Source organism: Prionailurus bengalensis, chromosome C2 (assembly GCF_016509475.1).
Source record: "Prionailurus bengalensis isolate Pbe53 chromosome C2, Fcat_Pben_1.1_paternal_pri, whole genome shotgun sequence".
NCBI classification, from domain to species: Eukaryota; Metazoa; Chordata; class Mammalia; order Carnivora; family Felidae; genus Prionailurus; species Prionailurus bengalensis.
The window spans coordinates 49,221,610-49,245,527 of NC_057350.1; the positions used below are offsets into that span (position 1 = coordinate 49,221,610).

Here is a 23,918-nt window from a genome sequence, read left to right on the forward strand (position 1 = left end):
TGTCTTCAGTTCACCTACATCCTCATTACACAAAGATTAATCAAAAGATGATTTTTATTTCCACCTCATGCTCATGTGTGTATCTCTGGTAATCATAACACAACTGTTGCTATAATCTACAGTGCTTTCTCTTAATTGACAAAAAAATATGTGGGGAGATTCTTAAAAGAGAAGTTTATTAATAATAAAAATAGCACAATTATATACATGAGAAAAGAAAGATCTTTTTATGTAAAGATTTTTAAACTTTTATTTCTAATTAGTTAATATTAAGACCAGCACATTTCAAGAAAAAAGTACAATAACATGAACTTAGTTGATCTATACTTTAAGTAAAATGTCATAAACAAGATGAAAAAGAAGAATCTCACATTATGCATACTCCATACTGAATATATATTATGGCATACACGATTGCTTCAGAATCATGACATAATCCTGACACATAAATAATTATGCATCTGTTCTCTAATATGATGTTTACTTTTTCCTACTAGTATCCATAATCTCTAAAAAAATAATTACATGTGAGAAAAAGAAAAGCCAGCATGAGGGACCATTTAATCTAGGCTATAGCTGTAAATTGCATAGTGGAGAAGAGTGTTTTAATCTGCGTTTTACTATCCTGAAGAGAGTGGTTTAACCTGTGTCTTATTAACTCATAGTGGTAGAAGGTTTTATAAAATGCCATTAGTCAAAAACATTTCCAGGCAGATTCTTTACATCACCAATTACTTTCTGGTACTCTCCCACCTTGCCACCTCCAGCCAGGATCTTTTGTGGAACACAATGCAATTGATTTAAGGACTGTACCCTTCACACTGTTTTTCTGCATTTATTACACACTAGGGAATAGAATGAGCTAGGCTCCATTACTCATCACAGCTGGATGGTAGATGAGGAAGACTGGTCCCACCCATTCCTACAAGGAATTGTTATAAATATTTTAGGGGAAAAAATTGACCCATATTTCTCTTGGTTAAAACATCTCAATGTCATAAAAATAAGTTATTCTCCTAAATCAGCTATCTCCTTATGGAATAAATATGTTGCCTTTTCTTCCCATTTCAGAATAAAAATTCAATCCACAGATTGACAGATATCAGAGTATCCATTACTGAAAACATGTAAATGATACAAAGATCCTAGCTGCCTAAAAATCATGAAACAGAGGCAAACATAAAACAAGCACACAAATGAATAACTAAATCAGGTATTATTTGAGCCAACATATTTTTAAAGCCTACAGAGAATATTTGCTCAGTTTCCATCTTTTTGTCAGAAGTAATATTAAGTCAAGTCATTATAATTCACTATGTGGGCACCAAAGGGGAAGGAGGAGGGGAGCAGCCAACTCATAATAACTAGATGCTGGAGAAGAAAAAACAAAGTGGGAATAAAATCAGGTAAAACCTGCACTTGCTTTATTATGTAAAGTAAATGAGACTGTAGGGCACATAAATGTGAACAAACACCCTTAAAATACTGCCATGGTAGAAATGAAGTCTTATTTACCAAATAAATTCCCCATCATCCAGACCCATGAAAATAGAAATTATGTAGGTACACTCACAGCTATATGTATAAGACTCCAAAGCACTTTATGAATCAAAAAAAAAGTTTGAGTTATTTACCATGCACTTTTAGCACTAACTGCATTTTAATGCCATCAAATAAGATGGCATTTTTATTAAATATATTGCTAGGTTATTGGGAGTGTTCTAATAATCAGAAAATTTCATTCCTCAATCACACAACCTAAAGAAGAGTTTAGCCCTCATCCTCTTAAATGACTATATGCCATTAAATTGTTTTAGGGAACACTCTTCTAAAAAGAAGCTCTTTTGGTGTACTTTGCCCTTTGAGAGTGAGAGAGCCTCTCTGGCACTATGGATGTTCGCCGTGGAAACTGCATTCTGCAGTCTTTCCTACTACAGTTCAGCTATAGCAAAAGTAGGGCATAAGTCTCATTCCTGCACTGAGGCCTCCAAGTTTCTCCCTGAGACTGTGGGAGTTCCCTTATTCTTCCATTTAATAGGTTTGAAACAGACATTCATGTAGAGTTAAATGATTTGCTCTTGACTAAAAAGGTCATATAAAAGGGAATCAGAGACAGAGATGTGTCAGAATTCTCAAATTCCCTCGTCACTGCTTGGCTTCCGGAAAACAACAATCCTTCTTTAGCTTTTTTAATTTGTGCTTCTCCTAACTGATCCACATGGTGACCTCTCTCCCCAGACTCCTTTTAAGCCCATGTAGACTCTGACAGCAAGCAGACATTCAAATGATTACATTCTAGGGTTAATGTGGGATAAAAACAAATCTTCTTTTCATTTAACATATATAAGTTTAGGAAAACAAGTTTAAAACGTAAACAGTTAAACAGAAGCCTTTTAAAAATAAAATTAAGCATTTAGTGATGGCAAATGTTATTACCATTTATAATGCTTTAAAGATCATTATCAATTACCTTTCAAATGAGCCCAGTACGAAATGTCCCAGCAGTGACTTGGACCTATACTGAACTTGTAGAAAATCCATTAAGTGAGTAGGGAATGAAAAACAATGCTGAGATAAGGGAACCAACTTCATACAAACACATACCATACATACTTTGTAAATTACCTGGATATCTTCTAGGCTTTCAATGGCTTTACTGGGGCATGCACTCATGCTTTAGTTTTGGGTGGCCCCATAATGAGTGCAATTGGCAATCATAAAGTTAAGAAAAAAAATAAGTGAACCAAGTATCTTATCGTATAGTCAATCTATCCTGGTTAGTTATATCTGGTCAGAAAGAAATCGAAATGTCAAGTTTGCTTTTGGCAAATATGAAGACATCTAACATGAAATAGCTTTATCAATAATAAGCTCTTTGTATATGCAATTTAATATTAATAGTGAAGATTATTTGGCCCTCTCCTTGCCCCCTCCAAAGCTACCCATTCAAAAACATACTAGAGAGAAAGAGGAAAACTTCCATTTTCAGTTAAAATTTATATAAGATGTGGACATTTCCTACCTATATACTTTTTTTTTTTCTGAAATTTATTGACAAATTGGTTTCCATACAACACCCAGTGCTCATCCCAAAAGGTGCCCTCCTCAATACCCATCACCCACCCTCTCCTCCCTCCCACCCCCCATCAACCCTCAGTTTGTTCTAGTTTTTAACAGTCTCTTATGCTTTGGCTCTCTCCCATTCTAACCTCTTTTTTTTTTTTTTCCTTCCCCTCCCCCATGGGTTCCTGTTAAGTTTCTCAGGATCCACATAAGAGTGAGACCATATGGTATCTGTCTTTCTCTGTATGGCTTATTTCACTTAGCATCACACTCTCCAGTTCCATCCACGTTGCTACAAAAGGCCATATTTCATTTTTTCTCATTGCCATGTAATATTCCATTGTGTATATAAACCACAATTTCTTTATCCATTCATCAGTTGATGGACATTTAGGCTCTTTCCATAATTTGGCTATTGTTGAGAGTGCTGCTATGAACATTGGGGTACAAGTGGCCCTATGCATCAGTGCTCCTGTATCCCTTGGATAAATTCCTAGCAGTGCTATTGCTGGGTCATAGGGTAGGTCTATTTTTAATTTTCTGAGGAACCTCCACACTGCTTTCCAGAGCGGCTGCACCAATTTGCATTCCCACCAACAGTGCAAGAGGGTTCCCGTTTCTCCACATCCTCTCCAGCATCTATAGTCTCCTGATTTGTTCATTTTGGCCACTCTGACTGGCGTGAGGTGATACCTGAGTGTGGTTTTGATTTGTATTTCCCTGATAAGGAGCGACGCTGAACATCTTTTCATGTGCCTGTTGGCCATCCAGATGTCTTCTTGAGAGAAGTGTCTATTCATGTTTTCTGCCCATTTCTTCACTGGGTTATTTGTTTTTTGGGTGTGGAGTTTGGTGAGCTCTTTATAGATTTTGGATACTAGCCCTTTGTCCGATATGTCATTTGTGAATATCTTTTCCCATTCCGTTGGATGCCTTTTAGTTTTGTTGGTTGTTTCCTTTGCTGTGCAGAAGCTTTTTATCTTCATAAGGTCCCAGTAATTCACTTTTGCTTTTAATTCCCTTGCCTTTGGGGATGTGTCGAGTAAGAGATTGCTACGGCTGAGGTCAGAGAGGTCTTTTCCTGCTTTCTCCTCTAAGGTTTTGATGGTTTCCTGTCTCACATTTAGGTCCTTTATCCATTTTGAGTTTATTTTTGTGAATGGTGTGAGAAAGTGGTCTAGTTTCAACCTTCTGCATGTTGCTGTCCAGTTCTCCCAGCACCATTTGTTAAAGAGGCTGTCTTTTTTCCATTGGATGTTCTTTCCTGCTTTGTCAAAGATGAGTTGGCCATACGTTTGTGGGTCTAGTTCTGGGGTTTCTATTCTATTCCATTGGTCTATGTGTCTGTTTTGGTGCCAATACCATGCTGTCTTGATGATGACAGCTTTGTAGTAGAGGCTAAAGTCTGGGATTGTGATGCCTCCTGCTTTGGTCTTCTTCTTCAAAATTCCTTTGGCTATTCGGGGCCTTTTGTGGTTCCATATGAATTTTAGGATGGCTTGTTCTAGTTTCGAGAAGAATGCTGGTGCAATTTTGATTGGGATTGCATTGAATGTGTAGATAGCTTTGGGTAGTATTGACACTTTGACAATATTTATTTTTCCAATCCATGAGCAGGGAATGTCTTTCCATTTCTTTAAATCTTCTTCAATTTCTTTCATAAGCTTTCTATAGTTTTCAGCATACAGATCTTTTACATCTTTGGTTAGATTTATTCCTAGGTATTTTATGCTTCTTGGTGCAATTGTGAATGGGATCAGTTTCTTTATTTGTCTTTCTGTTGCTTCATTGTTAGTGTATAAGAATGCAACTGATTTCTGTACATTGATTTTGTATCCTGCAACTTTGCTGAATTCCTGTATCAGTTCTAGCAGACTTTTGGTGGAGTCTATCGGATTTTCCATGTATAATATCATGTCATCTGCAAAAAGCGAAAGCTTGACTTCATCTTTGCCAATTTTGATGCCTTTGATTTCCTTTTGTTGTCTGATTGCTGATGCTAGAACTTCCAGCACTATGTTAAACAGCAGTGGTGAGAGTGGGCATCCTTGTCGTGTTCCTGATCTCAGGGAAAAAGCTTTCAGTTTTTCCCCGTTGAGGATGATGTTAGCTGTGGGCTTTTCATAAATGGCTTTTATGATCTTTAAGTATGTTCCTTCTATCCCGACTTTCTCAAGGGTTTTTATTAAGAAAGGGTGCTGGATTTTGTCGAAGGCCTTTTCTGCATCGATTGACAGGATCATATGGTTCTTCTCTCTTTTTTTGTTAATGTGATGTATCACGTTGATTGATTTGCGAATGTTGAACCAGCCCTGCATCCCAGGAATGAATCCCACTTGATCATGGTGAATCATTCTTTTTATATGCCATTGAATTCGAATTGCTAGTATCTTATTGAGAATTTTTGCATCCATATTCATCAGGGATATTGGCCTGTAGTTCTCTTTTTTTACTGGGTCTCTGTCTGGTTTAGGAATCAAAGTAATACTGGCTTCATAGAATGAGTCTGGAAGTTTTCCTTCCCTTTCTATTTCTTGGAATAGCTTGAGAAGGATAGGTATTATCTCTGCTTTAAACGTCTGGTAGAACTCCCCTGGGAAGCCATCTGGTCCTGGACTCTTATTTGTTGGGAGATTTTTGGTAACCGATTCAATTTCTTCGCTGGTTATGGGTCTGTTCAAGCTTTCTATTTCCTCCTGATTGAGTTTTGGAAGAGTGTGGGTGTTCAGGAATTTGTCCATTTCTTCCAGGTTGTCCAATTTGTTGGCATATAAGTTTTCATAGTATTCCCTGATAATTGTTTGTATCTCTGAGGGATTGGTTGTAATAATTCCATTTTCATTCATGATTTTATCTATTTGGGTCATCTCCCTTTTCTTTTTGAGAAGCCTGGCTAGAGGTTTGTCAATTTTGTTTATTTTTTCAAAAAACCAACTCTTGGTTTCGTTGATCTGCTCTACAGTTTTTTTAGTTTCTATATTGTTTATTTCTGCTCTGATCTTTATTATTTCTCTTCTTCTGCTGGGCTTAGGCTGCCTTTGCTGTTCTGCTTCTAGTTCCTTTAGGTGTGCTGTTAGATTTTGTATTTGGGATTTTTCTTGTTTCTTGAGATAGGCCTGGATTGCAATGTATTTTCCTCTCAGGACTGCCTTTGCTGCATCCCAAAGCGTTTGGATTGTTGTATTTTCATTTTCGTTTGTTTCCATATATTTTTTAATTTCTTCTCTAATTGCCTGGTTGACCCACTCATTCGTTAGTAGGGTGTTCTTTAACCTCCATGCTTTTGGAGGTTTTCCAGACTTTTTCCTGTGGTTGATTTCAAGCTTCATGGCATTGTGGTCTGAAAGTAAGCATGGTATAATTTCAATTCTTGTAAACTTATGAAGGGCTGTTTTGTGACCCAGTATATGATCTATCTTGGAGAATGTTCCATGTGCACTCGAGAAGAAAGTATATTCTGTTGCTTTGGGATGCAGAGTTCTAAATATATCTGTCAAGTCCATCTCATCCAATGTCTCATTCAGGGCCCTTGTTTCTTTATTGACCGTGTGTCTAGATGATCTATCCATTTCTGTAAGTGGTGTATTAAAGTCCCCTGCAATTACCACATTCTTATCAATAAGGTTGCTTATGTTTATGAGTAATTGTTTTATATATTTGGGGGCTCCGGTATTCGGTGCATAGACATTGATAATTGTTAGCTCTTCCTGATGGATAGACCCTGTAACTATTATATAATGTCCTTCTTCATCTCTTGTTACAGCCTTTAATTTAAAGTCTAGTTTGTCTGATATAAGTATGGCTACTCCAGCTTTCTTTTGGCTTCCAGTCGCATGATAAATAGTTCTCCATCCCCTCACTCTCAATCTAAAGGTGTCCTCAGGTCTAAAATGAGTCTCTTGTAGACAGCAAATAGATGGGTCTTGTTTTTTTATCCATTCTGATACCCTATGTCTTTTGGTTGGCGCATTTAATCCATTTACATTCAGTGTTATTATAGAAAGATACGGGTTTAGAGTCATTGTGATGTCTGTATGTTTTATGCTTATAGTGATGTCTCTGGGACTTTGTCTCACAGGGTCCCCCTTAGGATCTCTTGTAAGGCTGGTTTAGTGGTGACAAATTCCTTCAGTTTTTGTTTGTTTGGGAAGACCTTTATCTCTCCTTCTATTCTAAATGACAGACTTGCTGGATAAAGGATTCTCGGCTGCACATTTCCTACCTATATACTTAAAAACAATTTTAACTGCAATAAAAGTCCTGTCACATTTCATGTAAGCAGGAATTAATTTAGACACGAGTTATTACTACAAAGGAAAAGCAATGCAAAGAAGCTCACCTATACTAACCTATACTATGTGAGGTAGTTAAGTGCTGCTTTCCAAATTAATACACCAGGAACTAGAGAAGATCCAGAACTTGCCTAGGACAACATGAGATAGCCAAAGAAGAGTCAGGGTGCCTATTAGTTTGACTCGGCCCACCCATCGATCAGCCAAATACATTCTCAGGGCTGTGGCCTTGACCCAATGCCCATTTACTCCCTCCCTGTCCACATAGTTAAATTAATCTGTAGATAATGGGAACCCTTTAAACATTATACATATGAGGGGCGCTTGGGTGGCTCAGTCGGTTAAGCATCTGACTCTTGATTTCGGCTCGGGTCATGAACTCACTGTTCATGAGATTGAGCCCTGCACTGGGCTCTGCACTGACAGTGTGGAGCCTGCTTGGGATTCTCTCCCCCAACCCCTTTCTGCCCCCCCCCCAGCTCATACTCTCTCTCAAAATAAATAAATAAACATTTTTTTAAAATTATACATATGTAATGCCCTTGACAACTAAAAAAAATAGGATATTGACATACTTAACAATAATGTGGTCTTGATTCATATGCTCAGGAAATTCAAAATTCTGGTGGAAATTGAAGTACAAGCCTAACTCTATACTACAGCAAAAAGGTTACTTTTTCTACAATAGTGTAATTGCCAAAAAAAACTTAATATTTTTTATGTAGATGAATGTCTGACTATAAACTATATTAAAACTACTTCAAAAGCTTCTCCTTCCACCTAACAATAACAAACATGCTACAAAATATTGTTACTAAGCCTGCCTTCTCTTGCAATGGTCTCCTGTTATCTTCTTCCAGGAAAACCTGAGCCACAGTTAAGACACACTTTCGAGATTCAGAACAGATAATGAATTCAGTCCCAACTCCTATGCCCAAGTTTTTCTTGTAGAATACTTCCCAGAACCCATACAGCTTTGAGTTTCTTTAAATACAGCTTTTGGTCTTTGTAGGTATAAAAATGGTCACATCTCTTACTACATTCTGAAATTTTAAGCTAGAAAAAATTTTGTCCCCAAATTTAATTTTTTAATTTTTAATTTTTTCACTCTTCTTCCAACAGAGGTCAAAATCCAGGTTAATTATATGACATAGGTAACAAGTGATCTCCATCTTCTCTAGGCTTCTGATCAGTTTCATAATAAAAGTTTTGATTAAAGCTCTTCCCTGCCATGAAAAAAAACAAAGAACAATTAATTGAAAAAGCAAGAAATGCTCTGAAATTCACTTTTGTTATAATACATCACCAACATATGGTTCCTAAGACCAACAACATTTTCTATTTTCTTTCTTTGCAGAAAGTTGTCCTGTGCTTTGCTGAGCTAAAAAACAAACAAACCGCCTCCGCCCACCAAAAAAAGCCCCACTCTACCAAGACCATGTAATGTTTTTATGAATCCTAAATCAAGTCTATGAACATTTTCTTGGGCTACTGGTAGATGAAAATGCTGAGACTAAGTGAAATTGAAAATATATGAATTTACATACCTAACATTTTTTCAATGCCATCTTTCCTCAATGAACATCCCTCTTAAGGTTATAGTGTTTATGTGGACTTTCTTTTGTTTCACTGGATCTTCTTATTTAAATATTCTTTGCCACATGGAATTTTTTTTTTGGTATGTTTCAAAGGCAGTTACAAGAAACTGAAGCATGTAATTAATCTGTGTGTCACTAATTAAGGTCTCCTGAATCCCTTCTTTAAATGTCTTAGCCTAAATGAAATGCATTTTTAATTGAGAGAACACATTCAAGCAGGTGGCTCTGAGAGGCTTATGAAGAGTCTTAGGAAAGACAAAAACATCAGTTATGTTCTTTCTACTGGATACCACTGAAATGGAGCCATAGGCAATCTGCTGGCCAGAGTTGTAGGGATGAAGGGGAGTCCTGGTTTTTAAAAGGCAGTTTCCTGGTGTATATATATACAATGGGGTATTACTCGGCAATCAAAAAGGATGAAATCTTGCTATTTTGCAACTATGTGGATGGAACTGGAGGGTATTATGCTAAGTGAAATTAGCCAGTCAGAGAAAGACAAAAACCATATGACTTCACTCATAAGAGGACTTTAAGAGACAAAACAGATGAACATAAGGGAAGGGAAACAAAAATAATATAAAAACAGGGAGGGGGACAAAACAGAAAAGACTCATAACTATGGAGAACAAACTGAGGGTTACAAGAGGGGTTGTGGGAAGGAGGATGGGGTAAATGGGTAAGGGGCACTAAGGAATCTACTCCTGAAATCATTGTTGCACTATATGCTAACTAATTTGGATGTAAATTTAAAAAAATAAAAAATAAAACAAGTTTAAAAAAAAAGAAAGGCAGTTTCCTGGTAATATTGCTCTAACAACATTCAATAAGGTTGGCAGCACCTCCCAGGGACCAAGTCAGATGTTCAGAGATTTTTAAAGGAATCTCCACCATGTACTTGGAATTTAAAAACCATCTTCTTCAGTTTCCTTAGGTTCTAATTAATCCCTTCCTATCAGAGAGGAACCATAAGTGAAGGACTGCTTATCAGAGCAAAGGGATTCAGAGCAAAGGGGCAGAGGCTCCCATTAAGGCCATGTGTGTTATCATGACGCTTTATCAATTTCTTCTGCAAGCATGCACGAATTGCTGTGGTTTCTCTCTTCTAAAAGCCAGGCAAAGATATCTGGCCTCAGTGGAACCCCATCCATGAGGAAGTACCTTTATGAGGGCAGCAGGAACAAATATCAAAGCCAAATTATATCTCAGTCATCATATAGTCAATTAATGCCCACAATGGCCTCTCTATAAGATAGTTTTTTTATTTTTGGGTGGGGGAGAGAGACAGAATATGAGTATGGGAGGGACTTAGAGAGAGGGAGACACAAAATCTGAAGCAGGCTCCAGACTCTAAGCTGTCAGCAAAGAGCCCAATGCGGGGCTCGAACTCATGAACTGTGAGATCATGACCTGAGCCAGTCGGACACTTAAATGACTGAGCCACCTAGGTGACCCACGATAGTTTATTTTGGTAACCCAAGTATGGTTATGGATCCTGAGGAACAGAGAAAAATAGTTACAGAATTTGCCCAAAATGCATGCTGAGAAAAACAAATGGAAAGTGAAAGAGGGAAATGTAAGATTAACTTGATAAAAGCGAGATAAATACTTTAATGAGATTTCTGTATTTCAAAGCATACTGAAAACTGTCTACCAAGACAGCAATGGAAGGAAACATTCAAATGTGTGAGGATTTTTGGCTGCTCAAGTGCTTTTCATAGAAACTGTCCATGAAAAATATTTTAGAGCATTAAATCACAGGTGTTCTCTGTGGTAACAAGAGAGAAAATACAACATAGCCCAGGAATCTCTAGGTCAGAACAGATAGTTTTAAATCTCCTCTACCATTTGTTATCATTATGATCTTAAGTCCCTTCATGTATTGGCGGCTTCCCCTCCTCACTTATCAGTTAATAAGCATTGGTTATCACCAGAACCCATGTCATGAGGCAGGAATTATGTTATGTACCCACACTGGTGGCACTATTCTAAGGCACAGCTTAAGAACCTGCATAAGAGACTGTAACAAATGCTTACATTTGATGTTCTCTCACGAAAGCTACAAACTCAGGATCATTGGCATACAGTTCCAAAATTCTCATTCTTTCTTGAATTTCCTTAGAAAAGAAAAAAACACCATTAGAAAAACCCCGGCAGCTTTTTTTGAAGGAGTTCTCATTTTTTATAAGGAAGTGTGGCTTTCTGGGCTACCCAGAGGAGAGCTATAGGACAGAATGGCCTTTTCAGAGAAATGAGGGTTTGGTTACTGCATGAACCACTCTGGATAACTCAGACATATATTCCTAAGGAAAGAAGGGAGGAAAGAGAGAGCATTTGCTAATAATGGAAAAAGAAAGCACTGGAGGGGGAAATTAGGTATAGCTCAGAATTGCATATCCCCTGCATACCACATCGACTGGAAGATATCATGAGGTAAAAAAAAACTGACCAGGAAATATTTTTCACTCTTCCTTAAGGTCCATGTACTTTCATGTGTATGCATACACACACACACACACACACACACACACACACACACACACACACATACACACACACACACAGCAGCAGCAGCAGCAGCAGCAGCAGCAGCAACAGAAAAGCAAAGTTACCTACCTCTTTGGAAAGCTCACTGTTCTCATACATTTGCCTGATTTCTTCCCTGCTCAGACCACCAATCATCTCTCCACTTGCAGAGCTGTAGAAGGGGTTGTGAGGATAGGGCCCCTCATACTGCTCAGGTCCAGCCACATGGCTTTCATATGCAGGGTACTTCACAGCATTTTCAATTGATGAGAGGCTGTCAGGCTGCCTGCTGGAGCAAAAAACAAAAGTATGGTTGAAGAGGTTTTTCAGATGCTCAACTACTTCAAAGACTATTTACCTGAAGCACGATTTCTATTGGGCAAGAAAAAGAGGTGAGCTGGATACAGATGTGGGGAGGTAACTATGAAAAATATTCAGATCAATCTCAAATATTATTTATCAGGTGGTATCATTTCCTGAACTACATGGCAAGTGCCCTATGGAATGACTGTTTCATGTCCTATTTGTCTTTATTTGCCCCAAAATGCTTGTCAATAAATGTTGATGGGGAAATATGTCCTTCACCGTATAGTATTTCATTAAATGAATACAGTTCCATCATTCCCAGAGTATGCAAGTCAAAATCAGTATGCAACCTGAGTTGCATCAGTAAACAGAGAATTTGATAGAAAAGTAAATACAGGGAGACCTCAATGAAATTCCATTCAGATCTACAAATATTTACTGAGCATCAATTATGTGCCTAGGATTGTTCTAGATGCTGATGACACAAAGAGTTTGTTGGAACCCTGTCCTGAATACACTCTAAAGCAAAATCAGAATTAATAAAAAAAAATGTAACAACAATGATGGAAGTATGTCCTGGGTGCTCTAGGAACCTAGGAGAGGTGTCTCCCTAGCCATGCCAGAGAATGAGGACAGGTAACCTGAACCTGAAGCAGCAGATCTTACAGACTCGAGTAGCACAGAAGCAAAGTACAACCAAGGATCACGATCACATAACAACTAAAAGGTCTTTGAATCTCTATCCTACTAGGAAGAACAGGTTTCATTTCCCCCATTAATGAAGCTACTAAACAGAGAAACAGATTTTAGTTCTTGTCAGATTCTTACCCAGATTTACAATCTAGCTAATTACCACTGGTAAGAGCCAAAAGGGAACAAACTAACAGATCTGGTCTTCACACAGAGGTCTCACCTCAGTTCCATCACCCTTCTAATTCCACCCCAATGGCAAAACAGGCCTTCTGGCCACATTCAACAATGACATTCCTTCAGTGTGTCTTGAGATTCATGAATGCCTTCCTGACTTTGCTCATGCTCATTCAATTAACCACCACCACCACCACCCCCAGGAAACATCTACCCTCCTGTCCAGCTAAATATCATAACCATCATTAAAACTTCTAAGACACTCTCCCAGGCCAAATGAATTAATCCCTCATCTAGGCCCCTTAGCATCTTATTCATACTCTTGTTTACATTTGTTTCCAATCTGACATCCTTTGAGGATAGGGACCATGTTTTTATTCAACTTTATAGCTTCCTCTCCTCCAACCATATCCATATACCCAATAGGGCATTTAGTAAGTACAAAATAAATGAATAAAAGGAGTATTTTATTCCATTAGAGAGCAATTTTCTTTATATACCTGCTGAGCCTCTCTCTCTCTCTCCTAACATGACGAGTCTGAAGAGTCCTGACGAGGAAGAAGACAACAGCAGACGAAACGAGGACAAGTCCAACCACAGAGGCAATGGTGATGCCTATTACCAGGGGCTCAGACACAAACTCCTCACAGTGCTCACCTCGGTACCACCAGTTCTCACCCACCCGGCATCTGTAATGAGAAGAGACAAAGTCCAAAACCAGAACCACTGTGCTGAAAACAACAATGGCAGAACCTTTGGCAGGACCGGGGAAAGGTAGTGAAATAAATACTGACCACGTGAAGCTTCAGTAAAGGAGTGAACATAACAGGTTAAGTGATCATACAATTTAAGGTTGTGATTAATGGCTGGTGCAGACCTGGCAGGTCTTCCATGACGATTTGTAAATGACTAAATAAAAGACTGACTAGACCGAAAGAAAGTACTCTATTTAACTTTCTTACTTATACTTAACAAAACACAGGCCCACAAAGGAAAGTGACTATGAGATCACACATTAGTCAGCAACAAATCTGGGTCTAGACTCCAGTCTCCGAACTCCTCATCTCCTTTCACCACACTGCAGAGATCCCCCCAACCCTGAGGCCCCAGGCTTGGGCAAAAGTATCAATTCCCAGAGCAGCAAGAAAATGACTGCTTTTCAAAATAATATTAATTTCTCTGGAAATCAGCAAACTATTTTTCCTTGGAGTTTTCTAGTTCAACTTTATACTTTTTCATTCAAAAGAGTCTGATCATCCCCACCTAGGTCCTCCGTGTCTGGCATCTATACCAACATTCGCCCATTTTGACGTTCACAAACCATCTTCTTATTCATGTTTCTCCCATTTATTCTAAGCGTTTTCTCCATTTACACCCATGTGACTAGTTGTTGTGTAGTTCAGAGGTTGACTAGTTCTGTTTTGTTTAAGGGAAATGAGTACAGGAGAATGGTCAGGCTACCTGAATCTGCTCGTCTGTCTGTGGACTTTCTTAGGCTCTGCCTTTTAAAAAAATGGATCTTAGGAACTTTATTTTTGAATACTCAGTAGGACCAAGAGCAGCTCAAAGCCTTTAACAACACATCCAACAGGACCACAAAAACTTCACAGTATAAAGTATTAATCTTATGCCTAACAACACAGCCAACACCAACTACTGCAAGTACTCTCCAAGTAAGACATATTTAAATAATGTTTTTCTTATAGCTTCCTAAAAGTATAAAGAACTGGGTATAATTCAGGCCTATTAACTGACCCAGTCTTCACATGAGAACTAGATGGCATCCATCTATTGCCTAGATATAACTTTTATAATAAATATTGCTATGATTATCCTAAAGTCATAGGTGTAGACAATGACTATAGAAGAAGTTATCTGTAACCTTGGGAAGCCAAAATCTCTACGCAACATACCTACAAATGGCCCCATGTCCAGGCATAATGTCACACTTTCCATCATTCAAGCAGAAGTCAGGCTGTAGGTCACAGAGACTCTGACAGGGCAGTTCTTCCACACTCAGGTACCCAGGGTGGCATCTGCACTCTGCTTCTCCACTCCAGGGGTTGACTAAACACTCAGAAAATTCATTGCATGCCTGAAACTTGCAAGGGTTGGCTTGATCACCTAAAATATCAAACAAAGCAGAGAATTATACAAGAAAAGGCAAAATACAGGGGCTGGGATACATGAAGCCCCTCCAGTAACACTCTCCCACTGCAAAGTACCAGAGGGCAACCCCATTCCTGAACCATTAAAGTATACCATCGCCACCAATACCACAAAAAATTCTCACCCATCCTTGGATTGATGAACTTTTATCAAATTTTCTGAAACCCAGAACTAAAGGATAAAACCCAATGACCTGTTTTTTTTTACATGTTTTATCAAAGAAGCATGTGGAAGCCTTAAAACACATGCCATGTAATTGTCACTCTAAATTCAACATAGTTTTCATATATCATTCATTTGCACCAACCCTAACCTACTATAGTAGTTACAGTACTACCTGTGTTCTGTATACAATGCTAAATGCCAGTTCTCCACACTGAGAACATGGGATGAGGAAACAGAGCCCAGAGAAGAACTGATAGGAGCCTCAGGGGTGGATATAACCCAATAAGAGTAGCTAAGAACATCTGAAATTTGCTGAAGCCAATGTGAGAAAAATAAATCAGCCCTATACCACCTGAGGCCATTCCCAATAATATTTTGACTTCAGTAACTATTTTTCTTTATTAGATGAGAAAAAATAAAAATTTTAAATAATTATGACAATAACAAGTCAAAAGTGATACAAGACAATGACCATGATGGGTCTTCTATCCTACCGAAGAACATCCCGCTATATGTCTTCACTGATAAACAGCAATCTGTGAGTGGCAAATGGTGACACAGATACCAAAGACAGATGAAATAGGTGGAAATGATCCATAGACTCATCTAGATGAAAAATCATGAAGTTAAGCCAAAAGGCTAAGGGGAGCTAAAAAAAATAAAGAGCATAGTCTCTGTTTCCAGAGAAACTAATATGGTTTTGAGAATCAATGATTTCCTTGCTGCTCTGGAGATTAAAGATACCCTGCACAAATCTGTGGTCTTGGACTTTGGATCTCTGCAGCTTATTTTCCTTTATCCTATGAAGGAATGCAGAGACGAACGCAGTTGAATAGTATAGCCTCCAAAATTCATGTCCACTCAAAACCTCAGAATATGACCTTATTTGGAAACAGGTTCTTTGCAGATGTGATCAAGTTAAGATGAAGTCATATTTGATTAGGGTGGACCCTAACCCAATAACTGATGTCCTTAAAAGAAAAGGGAAATTTGAACACAGAGACACAAACACACAGAAAAGAAGGCCATATAAAGATGGAGACAGAGACTGGAGTGATGCATCCATAAGTCAAGATCATCAAGGATTGTCGACAAACACCAGAAGCTTAGAAGGAGGCAAGGAAGGAATTTTTCTTAGAGCTTTCAGAGGAAATGTAGCCCTACCAAACACCTTGATTTTGGATTTCTAGCTTCCAGAACTATGAGAGACTAAAGTGCTATGTTGTTAACAAACCAATCAGTTTGTGGTTCTTTGTTATAGCAGCCCTAGGACATTAATATAGGAGACACTAATAAGATGCTCTTATAACAAGGAGAGCATCCAAATGTGATGACAGATGGGCAGTTTCTATATGCAGGATTCATCTGTGTATTTCCTAAGTCTACACATCTTTACACTAGTATTCATTTTGTCACTCTGTAATCAGAAAATAATCTAATCTTAGACTTGAAGAAAAGGAGTGTATATAGGGGGTGGGAAGGATGGTATTGTGTGGCTCCCTTTTGTTGATAAAAGTTCAAGAATTTCTGAAACATGATGTGAAAACAAGTAAGGCAAGAGACAAGTCAGCCTTGTCTCTAGTCCATCGTGGGATAAAATAGTGTTTTAATTGGAAGTCTTTTAACTAAAAATATGCATGCTATAGGAAAATACCTACTTAGAAATTTGAAAACTTCGTGGCCATTCTATGTGGGTATAGGTGAATGTTTTTGCAGGAGGGAGGGAAGGAAAATAGAGTATAAGAGGGAAAAAAAATCTTGCTCCCTTTTGCTTCCAGACTGAGAAAAACCAAGACTAATATATAATCATGTAAATAAAAGGCTGTAGTTTGGAGGTCTCTTTCTAGGTCTTTGTGCGGGTTGAAGGTGAGGATGCCCAGAATGCATGACCCTCTGTTTGGAAGAATCAAAGGTAGACTTAGAGCTCAGCTTAAGATAGGAGACAGGATCTAAATTGTAGAATGAATACATTCTGGTTTTTTCCCAATAGAATGCTAAGAGAAGGATTTATGGGTTCAGGAAAATAAGAGTGAAGGAAATATGAAGAGGGTCTGGAAAGATAGCAAAAGCAGCCAGAATAACATGGTAGCTGACTAGGTTCTGGAGAAAAAGTTGGCCAGTAAGAGATGCCTTTGAAAGATTTGCTGAGGAATTTAGGATGGTTAAGCCTAATAGTAATATGCTTAAGCCACCTGCAACGCTACAATAAAGCCTCTTCCATCACCCTCATACCATCGGCAAATATCTGACAGAATCAACTACCTTGGGTTAGAGGTGTTCTGGGAAGTGAAAAATGGGACTGTGATCTGTGTTGGGTTCACATAAAGAACAACCACATGGGTCAAAGTAAATGTGAGACTGGAAACTCAGCTCAACTAACTCAGAGCTGGAGATAATTAAGAAATATTTAAATTCCCGGATAATTCCTAGAGATAGTGAGAGTGAGAAGGCCGTGAATGCAGGTTTTACACTGCACAAGGGAGAGGCTGATTCCAGTTCATTTGAATATTAAAGGAAAAGGTGACCCTATAAACCTAGATGACTTGCCATGCAGCTGACATGTGAGTTACACACAAAACTGAAGTGAACGCACTTCTTTATTGTAATTCTCTCTATTTTTTATTTTTTCAATGTTCATTCATTTCTGAGAGAGACAGAGACAGAGCAGGGGAGGGGCAGAGAGAGACGGAGACACAGAATCCAAAGCAGACTCCAGGCTCTGAGCTGTCAGCACAGAATCTGATACAGGGTTCAAACCCATGAACTGTGAGTTCATGACCTGAGCCAAAGTCGGACACTTAACTGACTGAGCCATCCAGGCGCCCCTATTATAATCTCTTTAAAAAGAAGTAGATGGACTTTTGCAAAAGTTGTATGAATCATAACTGTTTGTATTTGTGTGGGTAGTCAAATGTTTTTGCATGGTTTTTGTTTAATCCTTAGACTAGCCCCCATGAAATATATAGACCAGGTAATAATACTATCCCCATTTAACATATAAGTACTAAGCCTCAGAGATAAAATAGCTCATCTGGAGTTACACAAATGACAAACAACAGAGCAGAGGCAAGAAACCAGGCCTTCCAAATTATAATTTCTTCTTCCACTGCCCCACACTTTCCTCATTTTGAATGAATGATGTTCCTTCAAAAATTTCAAAGGGAAGAATGTTTGCTTTTCTCCCAGTTAAAGAATAGTGTTGACTCCCAAACCAGTTTGAGAGTAAAAGGCACTAGAGAAATACAAACCTAGGCATTTCACCTTACTCCTACTCAAAGTCACTGTTCTCTCTATGGAAGGAAAAAGAGAACAAAGTTTGAGGATCCAACAGTATCCTCTGCATCCAAGTGTTCCAAATAAAAACAATGGTTTATTTCAGCCAGTCACAGTATTTTTGAGTACCTCTTATATGCAAGATACTGTGCTAGGTTTGGGCCAGAAAGTGATTAATAAATCAGACAAGTCTCTGTCCTTGTGGACAGCTCAACTGGAAAAATAGCCACAAAGCAACTGTGTGCATAAATAATCATTATTACAAAAGTTATACACTCTATAGCAGGAAAGAATATTATATTACAGGAAAGACTAAAAGGAAAGACCCAATCCAGATTATGGGTGAGTCAGTGAAAATCTTGAGGAAAAAACATTTGAACTGAGGCATAAAAGGTGAACAGAAATCAGCAGAGAGGGGAAAGAGTTTTAGGCAACAGGGACAGTAAGTATATGCAAAGTTTCTTGCAAGTTTCTTGAATCTGAAGAAGTAAAACAAGCTAATTTGAGTACAATATGGTGAGCAAAGAAGTTAGTTTCACTGGATGATACGGGGGAAAAAATAGGGACCAGAGCTCATGGCTATTGAACCAGGCAGCCACTGAAGATTTCAAGTAGGGAAGTGAAATAATCTGATTGATGTTTTAGAAAGAGCACCCTGGCTGCGGTCTGTATAGGGGAGGGGAATAAGACAGGTAGTGGGGAAACTGGTTCAAACGAGAGGTGATAATGAAGTACACAGATTTAAGACATATTTAGAATTTTCAGAATTAATATAAGTTTGGGGGTGATGGAAACTGAGTTATCAGAATGACTTCCCAGGTTTCTGGCTCAAGTAGGTGAGTGAATATGGCTTTCATTTCTCAAGACAGTGAAGCTGACAGAAGGATTCAATTTACTTAAAAGATGTCTGCTTTGAATTCTGTGTCTCCCTCTCTTTCTGCCACTCCCCTGCTTGTGCACTCGCTCTCTCTCTCTCTCTCTCTCTCTCTCAAAAATAAATAAGCATTAATAAATGTGGAGAGTTACTGACATTTATGTAAGATTTACAATAATGGAAATGGATAAAACAGCTTAGGAAAGTAATATAGAAGGAAAGAGAGTGCAAATCTTTTGGGTTTGGCAACTCAGAGATGAGTAGAGCAGATCCAGGGGATAAGTAAAAGAGAGCTAGACAGAGCAGGTAGAAAAGGGAATGGGGAAAAAAAAGAAAAGAAAAGGGAATGGGAGGTAAACAAGGTAATACATGTGAACAACCCTTTTTAAAAGAGAATGATATTGATGTCCTTTGAAGAGATCATTTAATAATTACCAAGATGTGGAGATTCTGCCTGATATAATACTCTTTTTCCTACAAGTATTGAATTTACCTTGATTCACTATAGAAGAAAATGCACAAGAATAATAACCGGATTCCATTAAGAAACCACCATCAGCATTCAATACCATTACCTGATTCCACATCGAGGGAGTATTTATCAATAGCCAAGTTCATGGTCTGGTAGGCCGTGGTACAGAAGTCTTCCAGAATCATGTATACAGCATTGTTGACATTAGGAGGGACAGACTTGGCAAACTTCATTCGGCTGTTCACCACAATACTGCCATTTCTAAAGTTCAGGATTTCTAAATTCTGGAACCCTGTGAGATTTGACTGGAGGTAGGGAACCAGCTGCAATACATGAAAAGTAGTCAGTTTGTTTACAAGGTTTTGCTATTTTGTTCAAAACATACCAATGCCCACCCAAAAAACAAGAATGAGCCCCTCCCCCACTTTTTGACATTATATTCTATTTCAATTCTATATTCAGTATTTCAATTATTTAAACTGTTCATCAATAAAAGTATAAATTGCCAATCACTTGAGAGTCAAGAGATTTTCACAGCAATATTTAAGAATCCATGAAACTCACAGACAGTTTTAGATAACAGAGAGTTTATTCTCTCCGTTTCACTAAAGAATCACAACAGTCAAGGCGTGACTGAGTGGCTTAGCTGGTTAAGCATCCAACTTTGGCTCAGGTCATGATCTTGCAGTTCTCAAGTTCAAGCCCCATATCAGGCTCTCTGCTGTCTGTACAGAGACTGCTTCAGATCCTCTGTTCCCTTCTTTCTTTCTGCCTCTGCCCTGCTTGTGCTCTCTTACTACCCCCCCCAAAAAATAAAAATAACACATTTAACAAAAACCAAGGTTCACAACAGTCAAGGTATTATTAGTACCTACAGAAAACTGGTCTCATAATAAAATGTGAAAAGAAATTGTAAACTTGTTTCAGTTCCATGATTCATGGAATACAATCTTCAGTATCTAAGTTATTATATAATCTTCAGGCTATATTTGTGTTTCCCATTTCTTGTATCTATCTGTTGTATTGTTTTTCTACCAACCGTAGACTATGATGCTATTTACAAATCAATGTGCACAACAGACCAGACTTTCACTGGCTCAGATTTTATGTTTGGGAGAAAGAGGGTTAGTACATACACGATTATTCACTAATACCCATGTTGCATTTCTTGTGCTTACCAGTTCCAAAAATCTTTGCTCCAGTGCTCTATACTCCAAAGAGTTTTTATTAAATAGGTCTTCCGAAAACATCATGTTTGTCACTCGGAGGCTGAAGAAAACCACCAAAGCTCCTGCAGTCTGGGTATGACTCAAGTCACCTCCTTCTGTGGGTTGCACCACAATAGCCCTCTCTGTGGACTGAACATTTGTAGACATTTCCACATAACTACTAACCTTGCCATTTTCCTCAGGGATTACCTCAGGCTGATAGTAATCTGTGCCTATCCGGTCCAGTTCTAATGAAATATCCTGTACACCCATAATTACTTCATCCTCTAGCAGGGTGGAGCTTGTGGTTGGAGACAATTTGGTAGACTGTGTCATGGAAGATTTCAGCAAGAGCTTGTCAGTACTCTGCAGTGTAGTTGCCAATATGTCTCTGGACAATTTCCCCAGGGAAGAAGTTCTTGCCCAAATTACATCTGATTCTGGCAATATGGTCCCCAAAGGTTGCATATCTGGCTTCATTATTGAAACCTTGCTGTCAAACCATTCACGGTCGGATGACTCTATAGTTTGTTCCATATCCTTCTTTAGAAATGGTAGCTCTGGTTTACCAGTAGAAGCAGAGATTGCTATAGCTGTCAATAGAAGAGGTGCTTTGGTAACTGAGTAATCATCAATGTCAGGTGCCTCTGATATTTGCTTGGAGAGAATTAGAGATGCAGATTCAGTTGTGGTCTCTGCAAAGATGGGCACAGTAGGTCCACCAATGAGCTCTTCCTCTGCAAAGTGTGAGGATCTATCATAATATCCATATTTTAAATGCTCAGTACTTTGCCCTGTGGAATCTTTGTCATCTATACCTAATTTCTCATCTATACCTTCAGTTGGCATAAGTGATTCCTGATCTTCAAGCCATGACTTAGACAGTGGTTCAGAACTCTTCTCTAATGAAGTCTCACTCCATGGCCAAGTAATCATATCCACCTTTTGCCCAGATCCTGAACCTAAACCACTCTCAAATATAAACTCTTTTTCTATGGATGTGTCTGGCATCAAAGTGCTCACTTCTAATTGGCCTTTGACTTTGGAGGCCAAAGAGTCTAAGCCAAAAGGTATCATTGTTTCTTTAGCAAGATCCAAAGTGACAGAGGAGGCCAGATATGGTGAGGATGTCAAAGACACTTCAGAGTCTTCCACAGATGATATCGTTTCCTTTGGCACTGGATGAGTGAATGGACTTGAAGGCAATGAATGAGCAGAAAGAATATCTTCTGGCCCTTCAACTTTGATTAATCCTAAAAATAAAGTTTTCCATTAATTAATCTACAGAATTGCCAAAATGTATTCCTAGTTCTCCTAATAAAGCAAGCTATTTGTTTTCTCATTAAGTTAGGATGTACAGTGCTGATTTTTACTTTGATATATAAGCAAGCAAGAGGATCTCATGATTTTGTGATGTGGTACAATCACTCATGAATATACCCCCTTCCCTGAGGATAACAAGATCTCAGCTATTGAAATAATTCATCTTTAAAGATTTTAGTTTTTTACTCCATGAAAATAAAGAACCATATTGACAACAAAGACTGAATCTAGTGGAAACTAGACAGAAAATCCAGGAAATTTTGTCTTTGAATTCTGATTTCCTTATTATGTTTATTGCCCATCATCCTCCAGATTTACCCAATGTTTAAAATCCTGGACTCATTATTTATATCTTTAACTTCCTCTTTCACAAATATAGTCCATCCATAAGTCATATTGATTTTTCCTTTCTGCCACAACTAAATCATCTACTTGATTTTCATTTCCTAATCTCTGTATAGCTACCCTGGTTTACGTTCTCCCTTAGCTTGCATTCTCCCTAATGCAAGCTAAATTCTCTATATTGGGCCCCCGCAATTAATACTACTAAAAGATACTAGAATAATTTTCTTTGATGTTGTTTATCACCATAACATTTAACATCCAAGTTAATAAAGTAGTTCTTTAATAGTAATTTAATTCAATTATGTATTCTTTAATAGGATGTTCAAAACATCTATTAACTGATCCCCCACCCCCACCCCACCAAGTTCATTTCTTGTTAGTTACCTATTTGGAATCTCCATTCCAACCAATTAAATCTGATTGTTTCCTCTCTCACACAGCTTTTCCAAGATATTTCCTCCTAATAAATGTTACCATGCTTCTCTATTAGCCTTAGTGGCATTCTTTCTTCAAAACCTTTGTCATCTGATATAATAAAGTCAAAAAGTATGAAAAGTGGTTAGAATCACTTACCATCTTCTAATATGTGAGATCCAGAAGTTCCTTCCTTAGAAACCACAGGCAAGCCAGTCTGAAGCACTGCTGGGGTGACAGAATGAAGAGTCAAGCTGCTAACCTCTAAAACCTCTGGGGAAGAACTGAGGCCCACCTTCGCGGGAAAGGCTAATTCGGGTGTAGACACTAAATCACCCAAAGGGCTTTCTGACCAGAGTTCCCTGCCATTGGTTGAGGGAGGACCAGAGCTGAAATCAAGTGGTGAAATACTGCTGGTGGTGGATTCATCTGCTGAGGGCCATTCAGCTTGAAGGGTATTATCCTGGGGGGAAAAAAAGGCTAAATCATATCATAGATAAAAGAAACACACAAAAATGATTTCAAATATCACCTATGTGTAACATTCCCAGATTTTCTAGGGACACATAGACAATGTAATATTGGTGGGGAGGGGGTGGGGACATGGGTTCTCCAATCAAACAGATCTCTAATCAAACCCCTATTCAACCACACACTATTTGAAAACTCTAGGGAAAAACCACGTACCTCTTGAAACTCATCATAAATTGGGGAGAGATGAGATACCATATTTAAAAGATTCCAAAGTGAATTTGTGAGAAAAAAAAATTTCTCTTACTTTAGATGGTCCCTTACTCTGTCTTATTAGCTTAAATACTCTACATACAAAATTACTATTCTCTGTAATTTGATGTCAAAAACCTAAGCACATTGCCTACAGCAGGAAAGAACAATTAGAAATATTATTCATTCTGAAATGTATTTAACTACTTAAGGTTTTTTGTTTTGATATGAAATGTCACCACATCAAAATGTGGTCTTGCTACCTTGAAAGAATAGCAACATCTACGAAATGGCACCTCACTT

The 23,918-nt window shown here is 38.2% G+C and overlaps 1 protein-coding gene and 1 long non-coding RNA gene across 3 annotated transcripts in view; both read right to left on the bottom strand.

Annotated features, from left to right (window-relative positions):
* Positions 1-222: 222 nt before the first annotated feature.
* LOC122491374 lies at positions 223-7,766 on the bottom strand. Its single transcript, XR_006299342.1, has 2 exons — positions 7,286-7,766; positions 223-3,022 (listed from the first exon to the last, which is right to left on the bottom strand). It is a non-coding gene; the product is annotated as an uncharacterized LOC122491374 (long non-coding RNA).
* Positions 7,767-7,829: 63 nt separating this feature from the next.
* Positions 7,830-23,918, bottom strand: part of IMPG2 (interphotoreceptor matrix proteoglycan 2) — an 87,467-nt gene continuing 71,378 nt past the window's right edge. The window contains exons 12-19 of one of the 2 annotated variants that reach the window (XM_043594035.1): positions 23,052-23,355; positions 20,781-22,063; positions 19,706-19,925; positions 14,563-14,773; positions 13,150-13,338; positions 11,567-11,762; positions 10,988-11,067; positions 7,830-8,581 (exon numbers count right to left, since the gene is read on the bottom strand). In XM_043594035.1, the coding sequence (XP_043449970.1) occupies positions 8,569-8,581; positions 10,988-11,067; positions 11,567-11,762; positions 13,150-13,338; positions 14,563-14,773; positions 19,706-19,925; positions 20,781-22,063; positions 23,052-23,355 (2,496 nt within the window). In that variant the 3' untranslated portion in view covers positions 7,830-8,568. Of the gene's footprint in view, positions 8,582-10,987; positions 11,068-11,566; positions 11,766-13,149; positions 13,339-14,562; positions 14,774-19,705; positions 19,926-20,780; positions 22,064-23,051; positions 23,356-23,918 lie in introns of both variants that reach the window. The other variant, XM_043594034.1, reaches the window with a different exon arrangement.